Here is a 19,768-nt window from a genome sequence, read left to right on the forward strand (position 1 = left end):
CTCAAGGGCGAATAGTGTGGCATTGGTGCGGTTTAAACCCAAAACCTTTTGGTGTGTTTAAGCTATCCAAAAACGCCGGGTTAAAGGGCAAAAAGTGTGGCATTGGTGCGGTTTGAATCCGAAACCTTTAGGTGTGTTTAAGCTATCCAAAAACGCCGGGTTAAAAGGCAAAAAGTGTGGCATTGGTGCGGTTTAAACCCGAAACCTTTTGGTGTGTTTAAGCTATCCAAAAACGCCGGGTTAAAGGGCAAAAAGTGTGGCATTGGTGCGGTTTGAACCCAAACCTTTAGGTGTGTTTAAGCTATCCAAAAACGCCGGGTTAAAGGGCAAAAAGTGTGGCATTGGTGCGGTTTAAACCCAAACCCTTTGGTGTGTTTAAGCTATCCAAAAACGCCGGGTTAAAAGGCAAATAGTGTGGCATTGGTGCGACTTGAACCCGAAACCTTTTAGTGTGTTTAAGCTATCCAAAAACGCCGGGTTAAAGGGCAAAAAGTGTGGCATTGGTGCGGTTTGAACCCAAACCTTTAGGTGTGTTTAAGCTATCCAAAAACGCCGGGTTAAAAGGCAAAAAGTGTGGCATTGGTGCGGTTTAAACCCGAAACCTTTTGGTGTGTTTAAGCTATCCAAAAACGCCGGGTTAAAAGGCAAATAGTGTGGCATTGGTGCGACTTGAACCCGAAACCTTTTAGTGTGTTTAAACTATCTGTAAACGCCAGGCTTAAGGGCGAATATGGTGGCATTGGTGTGAATCAAACCCGAAACCTTTTAGTGTGTTTAAGCTATCTGTAAACGCCAGGCTTAAGGGCAAATAATGTGGCATTGGTGCGGTTTGAACTAAAAACATTTCGGCCCATAGTTTAATGCTATGGCTTGTTTAAAAATAAGTAAGATAACATCTATGACAAATCAACCATTTCTTGGACATGTTACAATATTTATGTAACGCCGTTTGTGGTGTGCAGGTATGTATTGCAGGCAAACATTAGTTGAAAGTTACTATTATATTGCAACAATTAAAATGCAGGCCATAGGTGGTCCACCCACTAAAAAAAACTAGTAAAGTAGTGTCGTCCTTAAATAAAAGTTAATGTTTCTTACACTAAACTGTCCATTCACAACTCTGGTCCCACTTTCTTGTGTGATAACGATTCCAGTTGCTATGGCGACAAAGTTGCTCGAGTTTGAAAGAGTATTCCTGAAAATAAAAAAAACAGCATTGTCTATTATTTAATATGTGAAGTCACAAAATGTTTGCCACATTTTAGCTTTATTTAAAAGTCGCATATCTCTTTATTTAGAAGTCGCATATCTTTGTATTAATCAGATATACTTACACTCCATTTACAGAAAACTGGTACGACCAATCTCCTGTTAAAACTAACTGCTCAATGGTGAAATTAGATGTAACTTGAACTGGTGATCCAATGTCCCAGCTTACTTCATTGTCTTCTGAAAATTGAATCGAAGTGGCTACAACGCTTTAAAAGAAATTCAGTAAAATGTTTTAAGAAATGTTATGTAAAGTAAACTACTTCAAAAAAACAAAAAACAAAGATATATAATAGCCTGAAGGGCAGTTTTAGCAACATACAAACTATTGCATAATATTTATATATATTTTTTTATCTACGATGTGAGAAGGTCGACTTTAAAGTATCAACATAAAGTAACATCAGTTACCCTGACCCAGTCTCGAGTTGCCTTTGGCAGTTTGGGATATAATTGCCCAATAATTATGCTGTTAATTTGTTAGCTTAAAAGTACTTTTACCGTTTATAGCAATTGACTCAAGGACACTATAGCATGTAAACAGTGGGGATCGAACCTAGGACCTCATGTAGTAAAGCAAAGTGTTTTGACCACTACACCACGCTACCGGTTATTGGTTATCGTACAATATATTTTGCAATAAAATTTAATGTTTCCTACTTGTTTAGAGAATAACTTGATTGAAAAAGAGCTCCTTGATTCGATACCACGTTAAAGTCACCAAGGTTGACGAACTGACCTGGATCTCGCATTGCATCGTTTTTTGTAACTTGGTTAATTACTACAAAAAATAAACGTGGCTTTACATAGATTAAAGTAGAGCTAAAATCGCATCTATTTACCTATAAAGATAGCTTTAAATTGATGACAAATATTTAAACTTACCGATTTCTAAAGCTGCTCGGTTAACTCGGACTTTGATAGCGGGTTTTTCTTGTGACGTAACAATATGAAAGATACATATTATGACGTATGTTAGGCAAAATAACTTCATTTTTACGAAGTAACTAACCTGAAAATTAAAAGTTGTTAACTTTAGGATCTACTTAGTTTTAATTTTTTTATTTTATAACTTAGTCTTACTCTTAACTTTTAAATATTATTTTAAAATAAAATTTATTTTGTCCTGTAATAAATATTTAGATTTTAAGCCTTCGGGCCAATTTTTTCAAAAACTACCTCACGATTTCTTCGATTCTCTTGAAAAATAACCAAAGGTCAATACCAGATCAGCATTGTTAATGCTACTGGTAACTTGGTATGTTTATATAATAATTAAATCGCTTAAAATTTTTAGTTAATTCGGAATTTTTGCGAAAAAAATAATCCTAGATTTGGGTTTGTCGGTTGGCACGATTTTAAAAGCGGAATTTTTGAACTTATTTACTTTTTTTACTTCATTAGTTATTAAATGACCTCGTATAATCTCTTAAGCTTTTTTTGTATATATCTTTATCCTCGTTGTGGGAAAGTCGAATGCGCGACTTAAACGTAGAGTAACATCAGTTACTCTGACCCAGTCTCGAGTTGCCTGTGGCAGTTTGGGATATTATAGATCATTATTGCCCGATAATTATGCTGCTGATTAAGTGCTGGCTCAGCAGGAGTTCATACCGTTTATAGCGCCTTACTCAAGGGCACTACAGCATGAGAGCAGTGGGGATTGAACCCACGACCTCATGTATGGTGTAGCAAGTGTTCTTACCACTACACCACGCTGCCAGTAGCTACTTTGCTATGTGTAATTTCTGAGAAGATTAAAGGATTTAAACAATTACAAAACTCAATGAAAATTTTTTTTTAATTTTAAAAAATTTATTTTTTTCTTATTAATAAAAGCTTTTTACTGAAATTGTTTTGTATCAATTTTTTTGATAACCTACAACTTTTTTTGTATTACCGTAAGGTGACGCAGATGAGTTTGTTATGAGAAAAAAACGTGGGAAAGGGAAACCGGAAACGTTGGGCCACATGTCAGGAAGTAAATACAAAGTTTTGTCTAACGAACTTTCTTTGCTTTCGTTAGTTTAAACAAACTTAAAATTAGTCTTATTCGGTTATTTATTAAAGTTAATTAACTACATAATAAAAGAAATAATTATATAAATGCCTTATAGTGTTTATAATGTTGGCAATAGTAGTTTAAAATTGAAGCAAGGTCAAGTTCAAATTTATTGAATGTTTTTTTTTGCCGAATTGATGACGTCAATCTAATTTTTTTATCTAATAACCTTGTCATTCTGTAAACCACATGAGTTGTTATTTTTTGTTGCATCGCCACAGTGTTTAAGTTGTATGTATATTGGCAGTCTGGTGTACTGGTACACTTGGTTTCACTACATACTGACGTGAGATTCTAGGTTTGATTCTCAATGTTGTAGCACCCTAAAGAAAGGCGTTATTAACGGTATAAACTCCAGCTGAACCAATACTTAATCAGCAGCATAATTATCGGGCAATTATATTTAATAATGTTCCAAACTACCACAGACAACTTAAGACTTGGTCAGGGTAACAAATGTTACTTTATGTTTAAGCTGTGAGGCCGGCTTTTCCACATCGAGAATAAATAAATATAAAAATTAGGATTTTGTATAACAAGGGTTCACTTACTAACAAACTAATGTGTTTTTCAAGGTCAATTGTCAGGATGAAATATTTAAAGTTTTTCTTGTTAGTTTTTGTCTCGTGTTGCCTCGCAGAGGAGGATTATTACGAGACATTGGGAATCACAAGAGAAGCTGACATTAAGGAAATAAGAAGAGGTTTCAAGAAAATTGCTTTAAAAATGCATCCTGATAAAAATGTGGTGAGTAGTTCATCCTCATTGTTGGAAATCACGAAGTTATTCATTTATTTAAATTAAAAAAAATTTGTAAATTTTTTGGGGTAACCATTAGCAAACAAGGGATACAGCAAACTGTGTAACAAAACTTATAATTTTATGCACATAATTTTATGATTTAACCCCTGCTAAAATTGATTACTTTTTTGTTTTTTTTATATGTTTCTATTATACCTACTATAAATCCTATCTAGAGCTTTAGAGTTTTATTCTTTCAAAGATTTATTCTTGTACTAGAGTCCAATTTTGGCCACAACAACCTTGTAGAAATTTAAAACTAATTAAACGAAATGTTTATTGCTAATAAAACCAAATATCTTTTTTTTTTTTTGATTTACTACTGCTCTCATCTAGAATGATCCTGAAGCTCACGACAAATTCGTCCGCATTAACCACATCTATGAAGTCCTCAAAGATGAGGACATGAGGAAGAAGTACGACAAGTACGGAGAGGAAGGACTTAAGGATGACAAACATAACGGAAGAAGATACGAAAGTTATCAATATTACAAGGAAGAATTTGGTAAAATTTTGTTAAAGAATAAACCAGTGGAATATTTAAAGATATTTTTTTATTTATTTATTCTTGATGTGAAAAGGTTGACAGTCTCAACATAGAGTAACATCAGTTACCCTGACCCAGTTTCAAATTGACTTTGGCAGTTTGGGATATTATTGATTATAATTGCCCGGTAATTCTACTGCTGATTAAGTGCTGGCTCAGCAGGAGTTTATATCGTTTAGAGCGCCTTACTTAAGGGCGCTACAGCATGAGATCAATGTAGATTGAACCAAAGACTTCATGTAGTGAAGTTATGACTACCACACCACGCTACTGATTTAAATCCAAAACTAAATTAATTAAAGTTTTTTACAATATTTTTTTTTAATTAATTTTTTCAGGAATTTACGATGATGATCCAGAAGTTGTAACACTTGATGGCGGGGATTTTGGTGAGTAATTAATTAAACAAATTAGGTTTTAATGGGTAATTAATGGTTAAAAACGTTAGTTTAAGTTAGAAGTATATCTATATTATACTATATTTATTTAACAATAAAAAACTTTTTCGATTTAATTAAAAATAATAAAAAATTGTGATTTTTTGTGTAGATGCTGCTGTGAACTCTGGTGAAGTTTGGTTTGTGAATTTTTATTCTCCAAGATGTCATCATTGCCATGAACTTGCACCAACGGTATGTACAACTTATTTAAATATGTTGGTTAACTTTATTCAATCATACTTTAAAACATTGTCCATGAAGGTATACTTAGATTCCAGCAATTTTTTATATAGATCTTTATTGACAATGTGGGAAGGTCGACTTTCAACCCAGTCAAGTCAATTTTGACAGTTTGGAATATTATTGATTGTAATTTCTTGTTAATTAGTCTGAGGATTGGTTTTGGCTAAGCATAAGTTTATGCTGTTTAAAGCACCTAACCCAGGATAACTTTAAAATGTAAGTAGTGGGGATTGAACCCATGATGGTATAAGTTTAACAATATTTCGTTATAAGTAGGTCTCATTTCTAACGAAATTAAAATAAATCTTGCTATTTAGTGGCGAATATTTGCTGAAGAAATGAGTGGTGTAATAAACATAGGGGCAGTTAATTGCCATGACAACCACTGGATTTGTAATAATAACGGCATTCATAGTTTTCCCTCGTTAATGTTATTTACCAAAAACCAAAGGGTAAGAAGCATGTCATGTGATTTTGCATGGTGGCACTTTTATGTCACGCGCATTGCATGTTGACACTTATGTGCCACAATTTTTAGGATGGCACTTTAATCCATTTGCATGAAATGTGATCAGAATTTTTGCAGTGTTATTTTTTGCATGAAAACTAATATGAAAGGCATATGTGTCACCAAACAATGGCATATGTGTCACCAAATTATGGCATATGTGTCACCAAACAATGGCATATGTGTCACCAAATAATGGCATATGTGTCACCAAATAATGACATATGTGTTACCAAATTATGGCATATGTGTCACCAAATAATGGCATATGTGTCACCAAATTATGGCATATGTGTCACCAAATTATGGCATATGTGTCACCAAATTATAGCAAATGTGCCATTAAAACATTGCAAATTAGCCAGCAAAACATGGCACATATGCCACCAAATGATGACACATATGTCACCAATTATGTGCCACAAATTTAGTGGCGGGAATTTGCGGTGGAGATGTCGGGACTGGTTCGGATTGGAGCAGTGGAATGTTCAGGTGTTTAAAATTAATTTAATTAATCTGTTAATTATCTTGCTAATTAGTTTGTTAATTGGTCAATTTAAATTTGTTTTTTGGGCAATTTACTTTTAATGTTTGTAATATTTAATTAAAGTTTGTTTTTAAACTGTACATTTTTGGGTCTAATAATTAAATGGTGTTAATTGGCTTCGGGTTTGTTCAAATTATTGTTTATTATGCATTTAAAATATATTAGTAAAAAGCTATTTAAAAAGTAGTACTTAGAATTTGCTATTTCTTTATTTTTAACCCTTATATTTAATTTAAAATTTGATTTTGCATGTAACAATATTTTTCAAACTATTTTTTACTTGATTTTATTTTGCATGTGTTTAACATTTTTGCAGGAATAACGAAACTAATATGTCGGAAAAATGATATTTTCTATTACCCTAACCTTGTTGTGTTCAAAAAGGGGGGAAAGGTAGGTAACACTAGAACAGGGTGGGGGGGGGGAGAAATTTGCAAAATTAAAATTTTTTTGTACTTTAAAATTTAAAGTTGTTCAAATATTTAATTAAAAATTTAAATAATTAAAAAAAATCTTGTCAATATCAGATAATGTTAAATAATTTTTGATTTAAAGTTTAAAAGCTGCACTTAATAACTTGCTTTAGATTTTAACTTTTTTAAAAGCATGAAATGTTTGTTTTTTGCATGAAAATCTCCCTTTTTTGATCAGTTTTACATAGAAATTTAGTGTTGTAAACTAAACTTACTTCTCTATGATATTTATGTTTTATAATTTACATTAAACTTTTAACTATATTGTTAACATTTTCGAATTTTTTAAAATCAAAAAAATTAATTAAAATTTTAAACTTTACCCATAATGCAATTTAATGTTTTCAGCCAATCAAATACAAGGGAGATAGAAGCAAAAAAGATTTGATTCGATTTGTCCTCGAACACGTTAATGTTGAGGTAAAAGATTTATTATGTAACTTTAATGTTGGTTGGTATGTATAAAGCTATTCTTAATGTAAAAAGGCCAACTTTACAGCCTAAACATAGAGTAACACTTGTTACCCCGACCCAGTCTCGAGTTGCCTGTGGCAGTTTGGGATATTATTAAATATATTGCCTGATAAATATGCTGCTGATTAAGTGTTGGCTCAGCAGGAGTTCATACTGTTTATAGCGCCTTACTTAAGGGCGCTACAGCATATGATCAATAGGGATTGAACCCATGACCTTATGTGTGGAGTAGCAAGTGTTCTTACCACTACACCATGTTGCCAGATAAAATTGATTAACAGTTGTGCTTGATTGACAGGTTGTAGAGCTATGGGATGGTAACTGGGAGGAGGAACTTAAATTGAGGACAAATATTCCATGGTTGATTAGTTTCTGTGGGGAGGATGAAGATTGTCCCTCGAAAACCACAAAAAGGAAATTGGCTGGGCTCATGGTAGGTACTTTTATTAGAATAAACACTTTTATTTGTTTTATTAACAAACGGTAATAATTGGTTATTATATCTTAAATGGTTAATATATATTTTATACTGATCTAATGGCATATTCATGTGCTTAAAAATTTTCCCTTTTTAGTCATAAAATATAATTTAATTCCTGCTGCTTTCATACTGTACTTTCCTTGATTAGGTTATTACCCCTTATTGCTTTCTCTAGATAGAAAGTTTTCCAATAACAAACAAAATAATAAAGTTTAAACCTGGTTAGGATAATGAAAATTACAATTTGGTTCAAATTGTCCAAGTTTAATTAAAATGGAAATACTTTAAGTTTGATGACCATGCCATAATATAAAAATTTATATTCATGGAATATTTTAAATCCTAAATTTTAGCTAATTTTCACAACAGGTGTGTTATATTCGTATATCTTTGTATCAACATCAACGCATTATGCATTAAAACTTAATAACGAAATTTAAAACCAATATTTACTTTAGAATGGAATAGCTAATGTGGGATCGGTGGATTGCTTAAATTCCCCCGATTTGTGCAAACGATGTGGAACCGACAGCGGGGTTTATTATTTTCCTCGTAACTCCTTTCCTGACCCCCAAACTGAGGATAAAGTCCATCGATTTGGTTCACTCATAGCAAGGGAAATTTATGAAGATTATATGGCAACGATTATGCCCGATATTCAAACATTTACAACCAAGTCATTAGAGGTAAATTAGTTATTAATTAGTTAAAATATTAATTATAAATTAGTTTGTATGAGGAATTAACTATTTTTTTGTGTATTAAGTTTATCCTCGTTGTGGGAAGGTCAACTTCACGTCCTAAACATGGAGACCCAGTCTCAAGTTGCCTGTGGCAGTTTGGGATATTATTAATTAAAATTGCCCGATAATTAAGCTGCTAATTAAGTGCTGGCTCAGCAGGAGTTCATACCCTTTATAGCGTCTTACTCAAGGGCGTTACAGCATGAGAGCAGTGGGGATCAAATCAAGGATCTCGTGTAGTGTAGCAAGTGTTTAGACTACTACAAGGACCAATCTATATCTACATAAATCTAAAAAAAAACTTTTTGCCAGATCATAAAACATTGTTTTAATTTGATTTAATTATTATAAGAAAATCATCAAAACGAAATCTGCTTTGATTTTTCTACAATTTCACGAAAATGTCGATGTTGATCACAAAGACACAGATTTAAAGAAGTTACCATCTCTACTCAGTGAATATGTGAGTTAAATGTTTATTAAAACGATCATTTTAATTTGGTATTTAGCCTAAGTTTAAGGAACAATTTAAAAGTTTATGTAGAATTTACTTATTTACTCTATATATAAGTTTAAATTCTAGCTAAAATATAAAAAAACAAAAATTAGATTTTCGCCATGCATTAAAACAAAAGTAACTTAATCTTTTAACGTATATTTGTGGGTGAGTTAGTTTTTGTATATCTTTTAGTAACATTTTTTTTTAATAATATAAAATAAATTTTAAAAACAAGTTAAAAAATATGACAAAAAATATTTATTAAATATTTGAAATTTTCCATAATTACTAAGCACACAAGGGTTTTTTTTACATTAAAATTTTTAATTGATATTAAGTGGTACTTAAAACCTTTATTAATTAAATTCTTTGTAATATGTTATAAATCAAGTAATTGGTGATTTTAACAGACAATGTATAAATTGTTCAAGATAATGTTATATTGTTGGTAATTGTTAAATTTTATAATTGTTATTTTAGACAATTAATCGATTGTTTAGATAATGAGTTGGTTTTCGTTAAAGGAAATTAATAATTTCCTAAAAACTTTCCAATGTTTATTATTTTAAATTATTGAACCCAACTGGTGGTTTGTATTTCACTTAGGCCTGTTACTATTAAATCACATGATGTGGTTTCAACAAGAATTTGTCTAGATAAGGCAAAAATTTATCTTAATTACAACACAAAAAGTAGTTTATTTTAAAGCCTTTAAATTGAACGAACATAAACACACATATATTAAAATCTAATATTAATCATGGTTAGTATGACAGCCTGCCCTATGGTTAGTACTTTAGTTGTAATAATATGGTCGGAACTTTACAACTAATATTTGCCGGCGATAATTTACTTACACACCACAAACAGGAGTTCAGTAGTTTTATTTATTTTGGAGGCCTGTAAATTGGACATAAATTTTCTAAAAATATATTGTTTACCCAGCTTTTTTTAATGTAGATTATATATTATTTAAATTTAACTTGATTTTTTATAAGCTTTTGAGCTTTTGAAAAATACAAAGTTATTAAACCAATCAATGAACTTCAAATTAAAATCCTCTGAGTTTAAAAAATTTTAAATTTTATTTTAAATTTGTACTTTATTACAACCAGGGTATCACGGTGGCAAAAGTTTCGTGTTTTGGAACAAAATGGTGCCAGGAAAACCTCAAGTTAAACGAAGATGCAGCTGTGGTGTTCAAAGGAAAACATTCGTACGAGATTTACCATGGTAATTAATATTAATTGGTTTTAAATAATTAAATACTGGTGTTAATTTGGTGACCATGTTAATTAAACAACCATGTGTTTAAACCATAAAAAGCACAACATGTCAAATTGGTTCTTAAACCATTAAAAAAAACCACATGTTTTAAATTTATTATATTTAAACCATTAAAAAACCATATGTTAATAATGGTCATTAAACCATTAAAAAAAACTATGTGTTTCAAATTAATTATACTTAAACCATTAAAAAACATTTTTCTATTATGGTTTTTTAACCATTTAAAACACCAAATGCTTGATTTAAACCATCTATTTGGTTTTTAAGTTTTTCTATTTTCACCATTTAAATTAATGGTGTTCAGATTTTATTTTTCTAGTTTATCCTCAAAAGGTCAAAAAGTAATTTTTTTATCCTCAAATTTGTGAAGGTCGAACGAACGTTGCAGAGTTGAGTTCATTTGCTCAGGAAAGTTCAAGGTCAAGGGTCATGACATTGACCCCAAAATACTTCGAAGGTCAAACGATCAAAAGTGATAGTTCAAATCCATGGTTCATTGATTTCTTCGCTCCTGTGAGTATTAATTAATTTTCAAAAACAATCATATTTGTTAATTAATAAATTAATTGATTTTAATTATACTTAATTATGACATCACAGTGGTGCCCTCCATGTCGAGCATTGTTGCCGGAGTTGAGAAAAGTTTCGATGAATTTGGAAAATATAAATTTTGGGACGGTCGATTGCACGGCGTTCAATGACATCTGTGAACAGGTTAACTTGTTTATTTATTGAAATATTTTAAAGGTTTGAAATATGTCTTTGATAAATTTTCCCTTTTACTACTGGTTGTTCAGTTTTTTACTGGTTCTTTTTATTACTGGTTCTTTTTCTTACTGGTTGTTTAGTTTATTACTGGTTCTTTTTATTACTGGTTGTTCATTTTTTACTGGTTCTTTTTATTACTGGTTGTTCAGTTTTTTACTGGTTCTTTTTATTACTGGTTGTTCAGTTTTTTACTGGTTCTTTTTCTTACTGGTTGTTCAGTTTTTTACTGGTTCTTTTTATTACTGGTTGTTTTTATTACTAGTTGTTCAGTTTTCTACTGGTTCTTTTTATTACTGGTTGTTTTTATTACTAGTTGTTCAGTTTTCTACTGGTTCTTTTTTTCTTGGTTTTTACTTTTAACTGGTTGTTTAACTTTTTAGTGGTATAAATATTATGTGTACAATTAACAATATTTGATCCTAAAATAAAGAAATTTAACAAATTTGTTACAAAATTTATTCTAACTTTAACATATTTTTAGTTCAACATTCATTCCTACCCGACAACAATGTTGTTCAACAATTCACAGACAACTGAGTATACTGGGCACCACAATGTTAGAGGGATCATGCAATTTGTCCAGGTTTGGAACTTATTGGTTTTTAACATTGATTCTTAAAAAGTTAAGGATGATTTTACAGTTTTAGGTACTATCAATTATTTTATTTTTGTAAATTATTAACTTTTTGTGAAACCCTTTTTTTGTCAGAATGTAGTGATTGGAACATTTGGTTTTACTACAAAGGGTCCTGGGTTCGATTCCCATTGTTCCCATACTGTAAAACCCTTAAATAAGGCACTATAAACTGTATGAACTCGTGTCCAAAACGTTATGCAATTTTTTTTTATTTTGGTTTTTCGCGCATTGATAAAAGTAAATAATAAATACGATATACAATTAATATTACAACAATGCGACGGAAAAAATGACAAAATCAATTAAAACAAACGTCCCTCTATGTTAAGGTTGTTGATAATTTAAATATTTAAAAATTAGTGAAAGAAGTTTATTATTTTTCCAGGATTTGATCCAACCACCTTACGAACATTTAACTCCTAAAACCTTTAAAGAAAATGTCCAGCGGAGGGAGCCAGGAATTACATGGATGGTTGATTTCTATGCCAACTGGTGTGGACCATGTCGCGCTCTGATGCCCGCATGGAGAAACATGGCAAAGGTAATCACTCATGCATGAACAAAATAATTTCTGTAGCGCCCTTGAGTAAGGCGCTATAAACTATATGAACCCCTGTTGAGCCAGCACTTAATCAGTCAGCAGCTTAATTATCGGGCAATTATAATCAATATAATATCCCAAACTGCCACAGGTAACTCGAGACTGGGTAAGTGTAACTAATGTTACTCTATGTTTAGGTCGTAAAGTCGACTTCCCCACATCGAGGATAAAAATATATACAAAAAAAATGTCTAAATCCAAGTTTATTAGGTAGCGTCCTTTCAGTAGAATGAAATACTCTAGTTTGTTTCTAATATCAACATTTACTTATTGTCTTATATACAGTTATTAGAAGGAGTTGTAAAAGTTGGAGCCATAGATTGTGCTAAGCCGGGTTACAAGGAATTCTGCACCCAGCAAACAGTGAACGGGTATCCAGAGATTCGACTTTACCCCTCCAAAAAGAAAGCGCGGTCCAATCCTCTTTATAAGAAGTACGATGGGTGGAACAGAAATGCCCACAGCATGGCTGGATGGGCTTTAGAGTAAGTTTTAATATTTGTAATATTTATCCTGATGTGGAAAAGGGTGACTTCTCGACCTAAACATAGAGTAACATTTATTACCCTAACCCAGTCTCAAGGTTTTTTTGTATTATTTTATCCTTAATGTGCAAAAGTCGAATGCACGACCCAAACAAAGAGTAACAGTCGTTACCTTGACCTAGTCTCGAGTTGACTATGCCAGTTCAGGATATTATAGATCATAACTTTCATTAAATTTTATTAATCCTTATCGTCGGCTTCACGACCTAAACTTAAAGTAACATTAGTTGCCCCAACTTAGTTTCAGTTGACTTTAGTAGTTTGTGATATTATAGATTATATTGTCCGATAGTTAACTTGGTATTGGTTTTTGGCTTAGCAAGAGTGCATACTGTTTATAGTGCCATAATTGGTAGTGCCATTACATGAATGCAGTGGGAATCGAACCAAACTGCTACATCATGATGAAAAAATATTTAAATTTGGTATTTTTATTGTTTTTTTTTGTGATTACAATATATTTTGTTAATTTTAAGTATTATAACTTCTTAAAGTTTGTTGTTTTCAATATAAGCAAATAATCCTAATTTTCACATTGATTTATGTTACAGTGCCATGCCCAATGATGTAGTAGACATGGAGTTGGGTGATTTCAACAACGGGCAACTCGTCAGTGAAGAGGCTTGGCTGTTGGACTTTTACACTCCGTGGTGCGGTCATTGTAAAAACTTTGCTCCTAAATTTATCCTCACCTCCTTTGTAAGTTGATTTTGTTTTAGATATTTACTGTTACATGTATATTATTATTTTATTTTTCAAGTGAAAAAGTCAGATTTACAACGAAATTACTACTTTAACCTGCAACATAGTGTAGTGGTTAGAACACTTGGCTTCACTATATGAGTTTCTGATTTTAATCCCCACTGATCTTATGCTAAAGCGCCTTCAAGTAAGGGGTTATAAACGATATGAACTCCTGCTGAGCCAGCACTTAATCAGCAGTATATTTATCGGGCAATTATAATCTATAATATCGTAAACTGCCACAGGCAACTTGAGACTGGGTCGGAGTAACTGATGTTACTTTATGTTCGGGTCATAAAACTGACCTTCCCACATTGAGGATAAATACACACTAAAAAAACATTAGGATTACTAACATTTTCCCAAAAACCTTATGCCTGAAAACACCTATTTTTTTAACAATTTAAGACCACTTCTAAAAACCTTTCTCACCCTAATCTTTCTCTAGAAAATACCTTTAAATTACTGATAAATTTTGTACACAATTATGAAGAAAAATACTGTTGTGTTGTAATGTTTAAATTAGTACTGTAAATAATTTAACTTATGACATCACAGAGGTTTAAAGGTCGAGTGAAGTTTGGAAAAGTCGATTGTCAACAACTACCTTCAGTGTGTCAGAAGGCGGGCATTCATGCGTATCCATCTATTATGTTTTATCCTCCAATAATTTCGGACGAAAAAGGACGGGATAGTAAAAAAAAGATTGAATCTCAGGTTTGTGATGTCATAAGTTGTTTAAGTGAATTAAGTATTATAGTAACTTGTGATAACCTGCAGTGTGGTGTAGTGTTTTGAACACTTGGCTTTACCACCATGAGGTCCTGGGTTCGATCCCAACTGCTCTTATGCTGTAGCGCCCTTGAGTAAGGCGCTATAAACAGTATAAACTCCTGCTGAGCCTGCACTTAATCAGCAACATAATTATCGGGCAATTATAATCTATAATATTCCAAACTGCCACTGGCAGTTTAAGACTAGGGGTTAATGTTGGGGTAAGGGAAACAAATGGGACTCTATGTTCAGGTCATGAAGTTGACTTTCCACATTAAAGATAAATAAATATAAAGTATATCTACCTTGGCTTTGTATATTTATAGATTATTGATTTATTTTTAATTTTTTTCTAGGACCCTGATATTATAACAAACTTAGTAAATGGTTACATGAAGCCTTACAACCATCATATTAAACAGAAAAAACAACAAAATAAAAAGGTTCGATAATTTTGCAAGTTTTATTTTTAAATATTTTTAAATTTTAATATTGTTATGTGATCAGACTAAGTTAGAAATAATTTGGGCCTTTAACTATTTTAATTAACTTTAACTTTAGCTGATATTTTAAACTTGGCATTTTTTATGACAATTTATTTAATGACCGGCAGCGTGGCGTAGTGGTAAGAACACTTGCTACACCACACATGAGGGCGTGGGTTCAATCCCCACTGATCTTATGTTGTAGCGCCCTTGAGTAAGGTGCTATAAACGGTATGAACTCCTGCTGAGCCAGCACTTAATCAGCAGCATAATTATCAGACAATTATAATCTATAATATCCCAAACTGGAAAAGTCAACTCGAGACTGGGTCGGAGTAACTGATTTTACTCTATGTTTAAGTCGCGCATTCGACTTTCCCACATCGAGGATAAAGATATATACAAAAAAAAATGTGAACCTAGTTTTTCTAAAACTAATTTATATTATTAAATATCTTTACTTTCTTGTTATTCTAGGACGAGTTATGACCTGGAAGAAGTAATATTAGCACAATTATTACACAACGTTGCCGTTTATTTATTTTTACACAAACATTTCAAAGTTGGAAAACTCGGACACTTCCGTCACTAGAGGCAGCCAACAATACTTCTTTGTTCCTAAAACAATTAAAAAAGGGATTCAACTTTCAGGCCTAAGTTCAATTTTTACATTTAAATTCATATTTATGTTTGCTAGGCTTTTTAGTTCATATTTACCTTATTTTATTTAATCAATCTTTTAATCTATTTGGTATGATTCTACTGATAACATTTTAATGAACTCTTTCCCTTTTTTGGTAGTGTCATACCATTAGTGTTATTCAATAGAATAATAAAGATAGTGAAACGATAAATTATTAGATATTTAAAAAAATTATATTATTAATAAATTAGAAAATTAATAAAACAAAAATGTTATAAAACTGACATAGAAATATCATAAATCTCGTCTGTATGTCCGACAAAAGTGTTTAAAAGTTGTCCGTTTCGTCCATTCCACAGTCTGACAATTCCATCCAAACAGCCTGTCAGAATGTTTTTTCCGTCGAAATCCCATTTTAAAATATTAACCCCCATCTAAATATTAACAAATTGGTATTTTATTTTTTTTATCCTCGATGTGGAAAGGTCAACTTCATGACTTATTCATAGAGTAACATCAGTTACTTTGACCCAGTCTTGAGTTGCCTGTGGCAGTTTGGGATTTTATATAGATTATAATTGCCGATAATTATGCTACTGATTAAGTGCTGGCTCAACAGGAGTTCATACCGTTTATAATGCCTTACTTATGGGCCAAAACAGTGGGGCATTTATTTAAGTTATTTATCATAACAATGCTCAAAAATTGCCTATTAAATATTTTAGCTTATAAATTTTGTTTTACCGGGTGAGGACATTTATGTCTTGAGTTTCCTGATTTTAAATCCCATATTTCAGCGTTGCCGTTTAAACATGCGGTTGCTGCATAGGGTAGGCTAAAAAATAATAAATGGAAACACTAAAATTTATTTACATAAAAATAACTTAAATTTTTTTAAATTTGAGTTTATAAAATATCTCTGCGGAAGAAACTAATGTTTAATGCAAATATAATCATCAAACTTTTTTTATATTGTTGGCCTAAAATTTATCCCAGTTGTTAGAACATTGTGGTAAAAATTAACTAAAATTAAAAATTAAAATTAAACCTTGTCGAAAATTTGGCGCATTCTACACTTGTGTTTATCTCTTCACTTTTGCGTTCATAACATTGATATGAAGCTGAAACCTGAAAGTGAAATATCTTAAAGTTAAATATTTATTAAGTTGTTTTTTCCCTTTGGTTTTTAACATTAATTGTCAAGAATTATTAAAATTTAGAAATGACAAAATGTGATTGGGAAAAAAATATTGTTTTTACTTTTCCCGTTGCAATATTTATAAGTTTAGCAGTGCCATCTTGTGATGAAGTTATGACCTTTTCCCCTTCAGGGTCAAGGTCAATAGAGGTCACTCCCCCTCGATGGGACTCATGACCTTAAGAAAAAAAATTAAAAACATTTTAAATCTTTGAATTATAAACATTATTTTTTTTTTTTTTCGAAACTTTGCAACCATGTAAATCGACTTTTTTACAAAAATTAACTTATTTTCAAACCTTTTGTTAAACTAAAATTAATTTCTCCGGTCTTAAGATTAAAACAACGAAGAGTTCCGTCACTGTATCCCAATAAAACTGATTTTCCATCTTTTAATATTTGGCCACAAGTACAAGAACAACCTGGGCTCTGTGGTAAAAAAAGGTTGAATTTGTAATTTTTGTTGGGTCAACTTTTAAAATTAAAAAACTGGGTAAAGTTAGGGTAAATTTAAAACTTGGGGTCATAATTTTATCTACCCCCTTCCCCCCAGGAAGTAAAGGTGTTAACCTGTTAGGGGGCAAAGACCCATGGCCCTTAGGAGGATAAAACGGTTGTTTTAGAGTTTTCAGAGCTTGGTTTAATTTCTAGTTCATGATAATTTTAAATTGTAAAATACAGTGAAGTTTGGTAAATGATTTTTTACACTGATCCATTTATAATATTAATTTAGGGTACCACATAACTTTTGATACGCAAAAAAACAAATCAGTCAAAGGCTTTTTATTTAATTCCATTCGAGGACAAACTAACCTCGAAAGTTTTACATTCCCCCGATGGAATTTTCCACATCCAAGAGCTTCCATCTTCAGTCCCAGCCATTAGAACAGCGGCAACAGGATGCCATGACAACCACTGAGAAACAATGACATCATTATTACATAATTGTCGACAACATTGTCATGGCAACAAATTTAAAGTCTTTACCTCAAGATCTGTAGTTTCAAAACTCCAAATTTCTTTTTTTGTTTCGATATTCCAAACTTTAATTACTCCACTCATATCTCCCGTGGCTACCATCGTGCCACAGCGACTAAACGTGGCACATGTCACACTGTCTTTGTGACCTGTAAACAAGGGTTGTAACTTGAAATCAAGGTAATAACTGGTTTTAATCAAGATTTTAAAAAATTTGAATTTTTTCATGTCATTGAAAATTTAAAAGTCAAATTAAACTTTATTGACCTGTGCACTCGAGCACGACGGTTCCTGTTGAGATTTCCCAAACATAAGCTTTGTCATCTTCACCACCAGAGACCGCTAGAGTGCCATTCTTTGGGTCAATTTCGACGACAAAAACTGAACCTAAAAATGAAAATATATTTTTTTTTAAATAATAAGTTAAACAAAAATAAAAAAAGTTGGTTAAATAATTAAAATATTTGACCTTGATGAAGGTCGAACACAAACTCCGAGTTATCGTAATAAATCTCAGGATCGTCTTCAGCTTCAAAGTTTTCATCCAATTCCGTTTCTTCTAATTCTTCGATTAATTCATCTAAATTTTACAAGTTATAAAAAATTTTTTTTTTTGCAATCTAAAAAAAAAATTTTTTTAAATAAAAAAAGGAAAACTCTTCTGTGTATAAAAATTCCCTTAATAAATACCTTCCACAGGATCACCCCCTTCCATTTTTGCAATTAATTTATCAATTAAATTTACTAATTAATCTAAAACATAAAAATATCTTTTAAACTTAAGGTATTATTACTGGATAAATATTAATCTATGATCGAAAAATAAAATGGTTCAAAAACACGATAAAAACTGAGTAAAATAAAGACAACAATGGTTAAGAGGTAAGCAACAGTTTATAACAAAAAAAACAATTGTGTATTAAATATATTGCATATTATTTCATTTAAATTCATTAAAATTATTGAATCTAATTGTGTATATTCATTTAGGTTCTACAAAAATGTCAAATTGTAATCATTTTACTTACCACAAACAACCAAAATATTTGCAAAATAACCTTTAAAATAAACTTAATATTTACCCATGCCTACTTTTACCCTTTTTTTAACTAAAAGGCATTGTGAGAAAGTTAACACTTTAGTTTTATTGTGTTAATTATACTAATATGTGTATATAAACATTAACTTTATTTTTCCCTTTTGTCCGATATTTTTACCATTTTCCGGAAACTATAATTATTGTTAACAATGTGTGATGTAATAATTCCCATTATCATTTCATTCAATTTTACTCCAATAATTCTATAATGTGGAGGCATTAACATAAAGTTGAAATATTGAAGTACAGGCCATAATGATAAATCACAGGCAACAATAAGCGGTCCCTTATCCTGTAAATCAGAACTTATTTCACTCATATTTTGGCCTTTAAGCATTCCTAGGTACGGAAAATACAACATGTACAAGACTGGGACTGTTATAATATCTAGACCAATTTTAAAAAAGACCATTCTTGGCGATTTTCCGGGAAATTTTCCGTCCAAAAATCTGTACCAGAAATGCATAATAGGACCAAAAGTCGTTGCTACAATTGTCATATTACGAGTCCGTTTCAAATCCCATTTTTTATCCGAAAATGTCGTCTCCAAAGCTTGCGAAACAGAATCAGCTGCGAAGCCTAAAGTGCAGGCAGTTGTAGTGTTAGTAAGCAAGGCATATTTTCCAGTGTATAATGACCGTATCCTCTGTGCTAGTACTTTAACTCTCGACATTTTGTTTTATAAACTAACAACTCAATTGTGGAAAATATAAACAAATATCATGTGGGTTCACTCGTGCGTGATTTATTTAGTTTATCCTCCTTTTAACTATTTTATCGTGGAATCGCCAAACATTTTTGTTAATGTAAAAAAAATGAATTTTTGTCTACAAAAACTAATTTTTGGCCAAGCTGAAAATTGGTTAATGTTATTAGTTAATAATATACAAAACTGCTAAAAAGAAAAGCGAAATAACGC

At 31.5% G+C, this 19,768-nt stretch overlaps 3 protein-coding genes across 3 annotated transcripts; 1 reads left to right on the forward strand and 2 right to left on the reverse strand.

Annotated features, from left to right (window-relative positions):
* The first annotated feature begins 3,909 nt into the window (after positions 1-3,909).
* Positions 3,910-15,779, forward strand: LOC145743687 (endoplasmic reticulum disulfide reductase DNAJC10-like). Its single transcript, XM_082561720.1, has 19 exons — positions 3,910-4,078; positions 4,469-4,637; positions 5,018-5,068; positions 5,229-5,311; positions 5,680-5,814; positions 7,239-7,310; positions 7,663-7,797; positions 8,304-8,531; positions 8,941-9,051; positions 10,203-10,320; positions 10,748-10,890; positions 10,978-11,091; positions 11,627-11,728; positions 12,168-12,323; positions 12,669-12,868; positions 13,480-13,627; positions 14,231-14,389; positions 14,803-14,889; positions 15,409-15,779. Exons 1-19 carry the CDS (start codon positions 3,920-3,922, stop codon positions 15,418-15,420), a joined length of 2,382 nt encoding a protein of 793 aa, XP_082417846.1. The 5' UTR covers positions 3,910-3,919; the 3' UTR covers positions 15,421-15,779.
* On the reverse strand, positions 15,411-18,497 carry LOC145743688 (angio-associated migratory cell protein-like). Its single transcript, XM_082561721.1, has 11 exons — positions 18,441-18,497; positions 18,220-18,330; positions 18,018-18,137; positions 17,760-17,899; positions 17,586-17,687; positions 17,072-17,201; positions 16,835-16,950; positions 16,623-16,702; positions 16,319-16,409; positions 15,860-16,008; positions 15,411-15,549 (listed from the first exon to the last, which is right to left on the reverse strand). Exons 1-11 carry the CDS (start codon positions 18,463-18,465, stop codon positions 15,489-15,491), a joined length of 1,125 nt encoding a protein of 374 aa, XP_082417847.1. The 5' UTR covers positions 18,466-18,497; the 3' UTR covers positions 15,411-15,488.
* A 179-nt stretch (positions 18,498-18,676) lies between these two features.
* LOC145743311 (mpv17-like protein 2) lies at positions 18,677-19,522 on the reverse strand. The gene has a single exon (XM_082561247.1). The coding sequence runs from the start codon at positions 19,520-19,522 to the stop codon at positions 18,938-18,940; it is 585 nt and encodes a 194-aa protein (XP_082417373.1). The 3' UTR covers positions 18,677-18,937.
* Positions 19,523-19,768: the final 246 nt, after the last annotated feature.

This window comes from Corella eumyota, chromosome 2 (genome assembly GCF_963082875.1).
Source record: "Corella eumyota chromosome 2, kaCorEumy4.1, whole genome shotgun sequence".
Classification (NCBI taxonomy): Eukaryota; Metazoa; Chordata; class Ascidiacea; order Phlebobranchia; family Corellidae; genus Corella; species Corella eumyota.

What these genes read in the sequence shown, in the direction of transcription:
- LOC145743687 (XM_082561720.1), top strand. Translation starts at nt 3,920, where the DNA reads ATGAAATATTTAAAGTTTTTCTTGTTAGTTTTTGTCTCGTGTTGCCTC. An exon ending in GCCATGAACTTGCACCAACG is followed by an intron (nt 5,312 to 5,679) that starts GTATGTACAACT and finishes CTTGCTATTTAG; the next exon opens with TGGCGAATATTTGCTGAAGA. An exon ending in CATCTCTACTCAGTGAATAT is followed by an intron (nt 9,052 to 10,202) that starts GTGAGTTAAATG and finishes TATTACAACCAG; the next exon opens with GGTATCACGGTGGCAAAAGT.
- LOC145743688 (XM_082561721.1), bottom strand. Translation starts at nt 18,465, where the DNA reads ATGGAAGGGGGTGATCCTGTGGAAG. An exon ending in TAATTTTAGTTTAACAAAAG is followed by an intron (nt 16,951 to 17,071) that starts GTTTGAAAATAA and finishes TTTTTTCTTAAG; the next exon opens with GTCATGAGTCCCATCGAGGG. An exon ending in GAGATTTATGATATTTCTAT is followed by an intron (nt 15,550 to 15,859) that starts GTCAGTTTTATA and finishes TAATTGTTTTAG; the next exon opens with GAACAAAGAAGTATTGTTGG.
- LOC145743311 (XM_082561247.1), bottom strand. Translation starts at nt 19,522, where the DNA reads ATGTCGAGAGTTAAAGTACTAGCACAGAGGATACGGTCATTATACACT.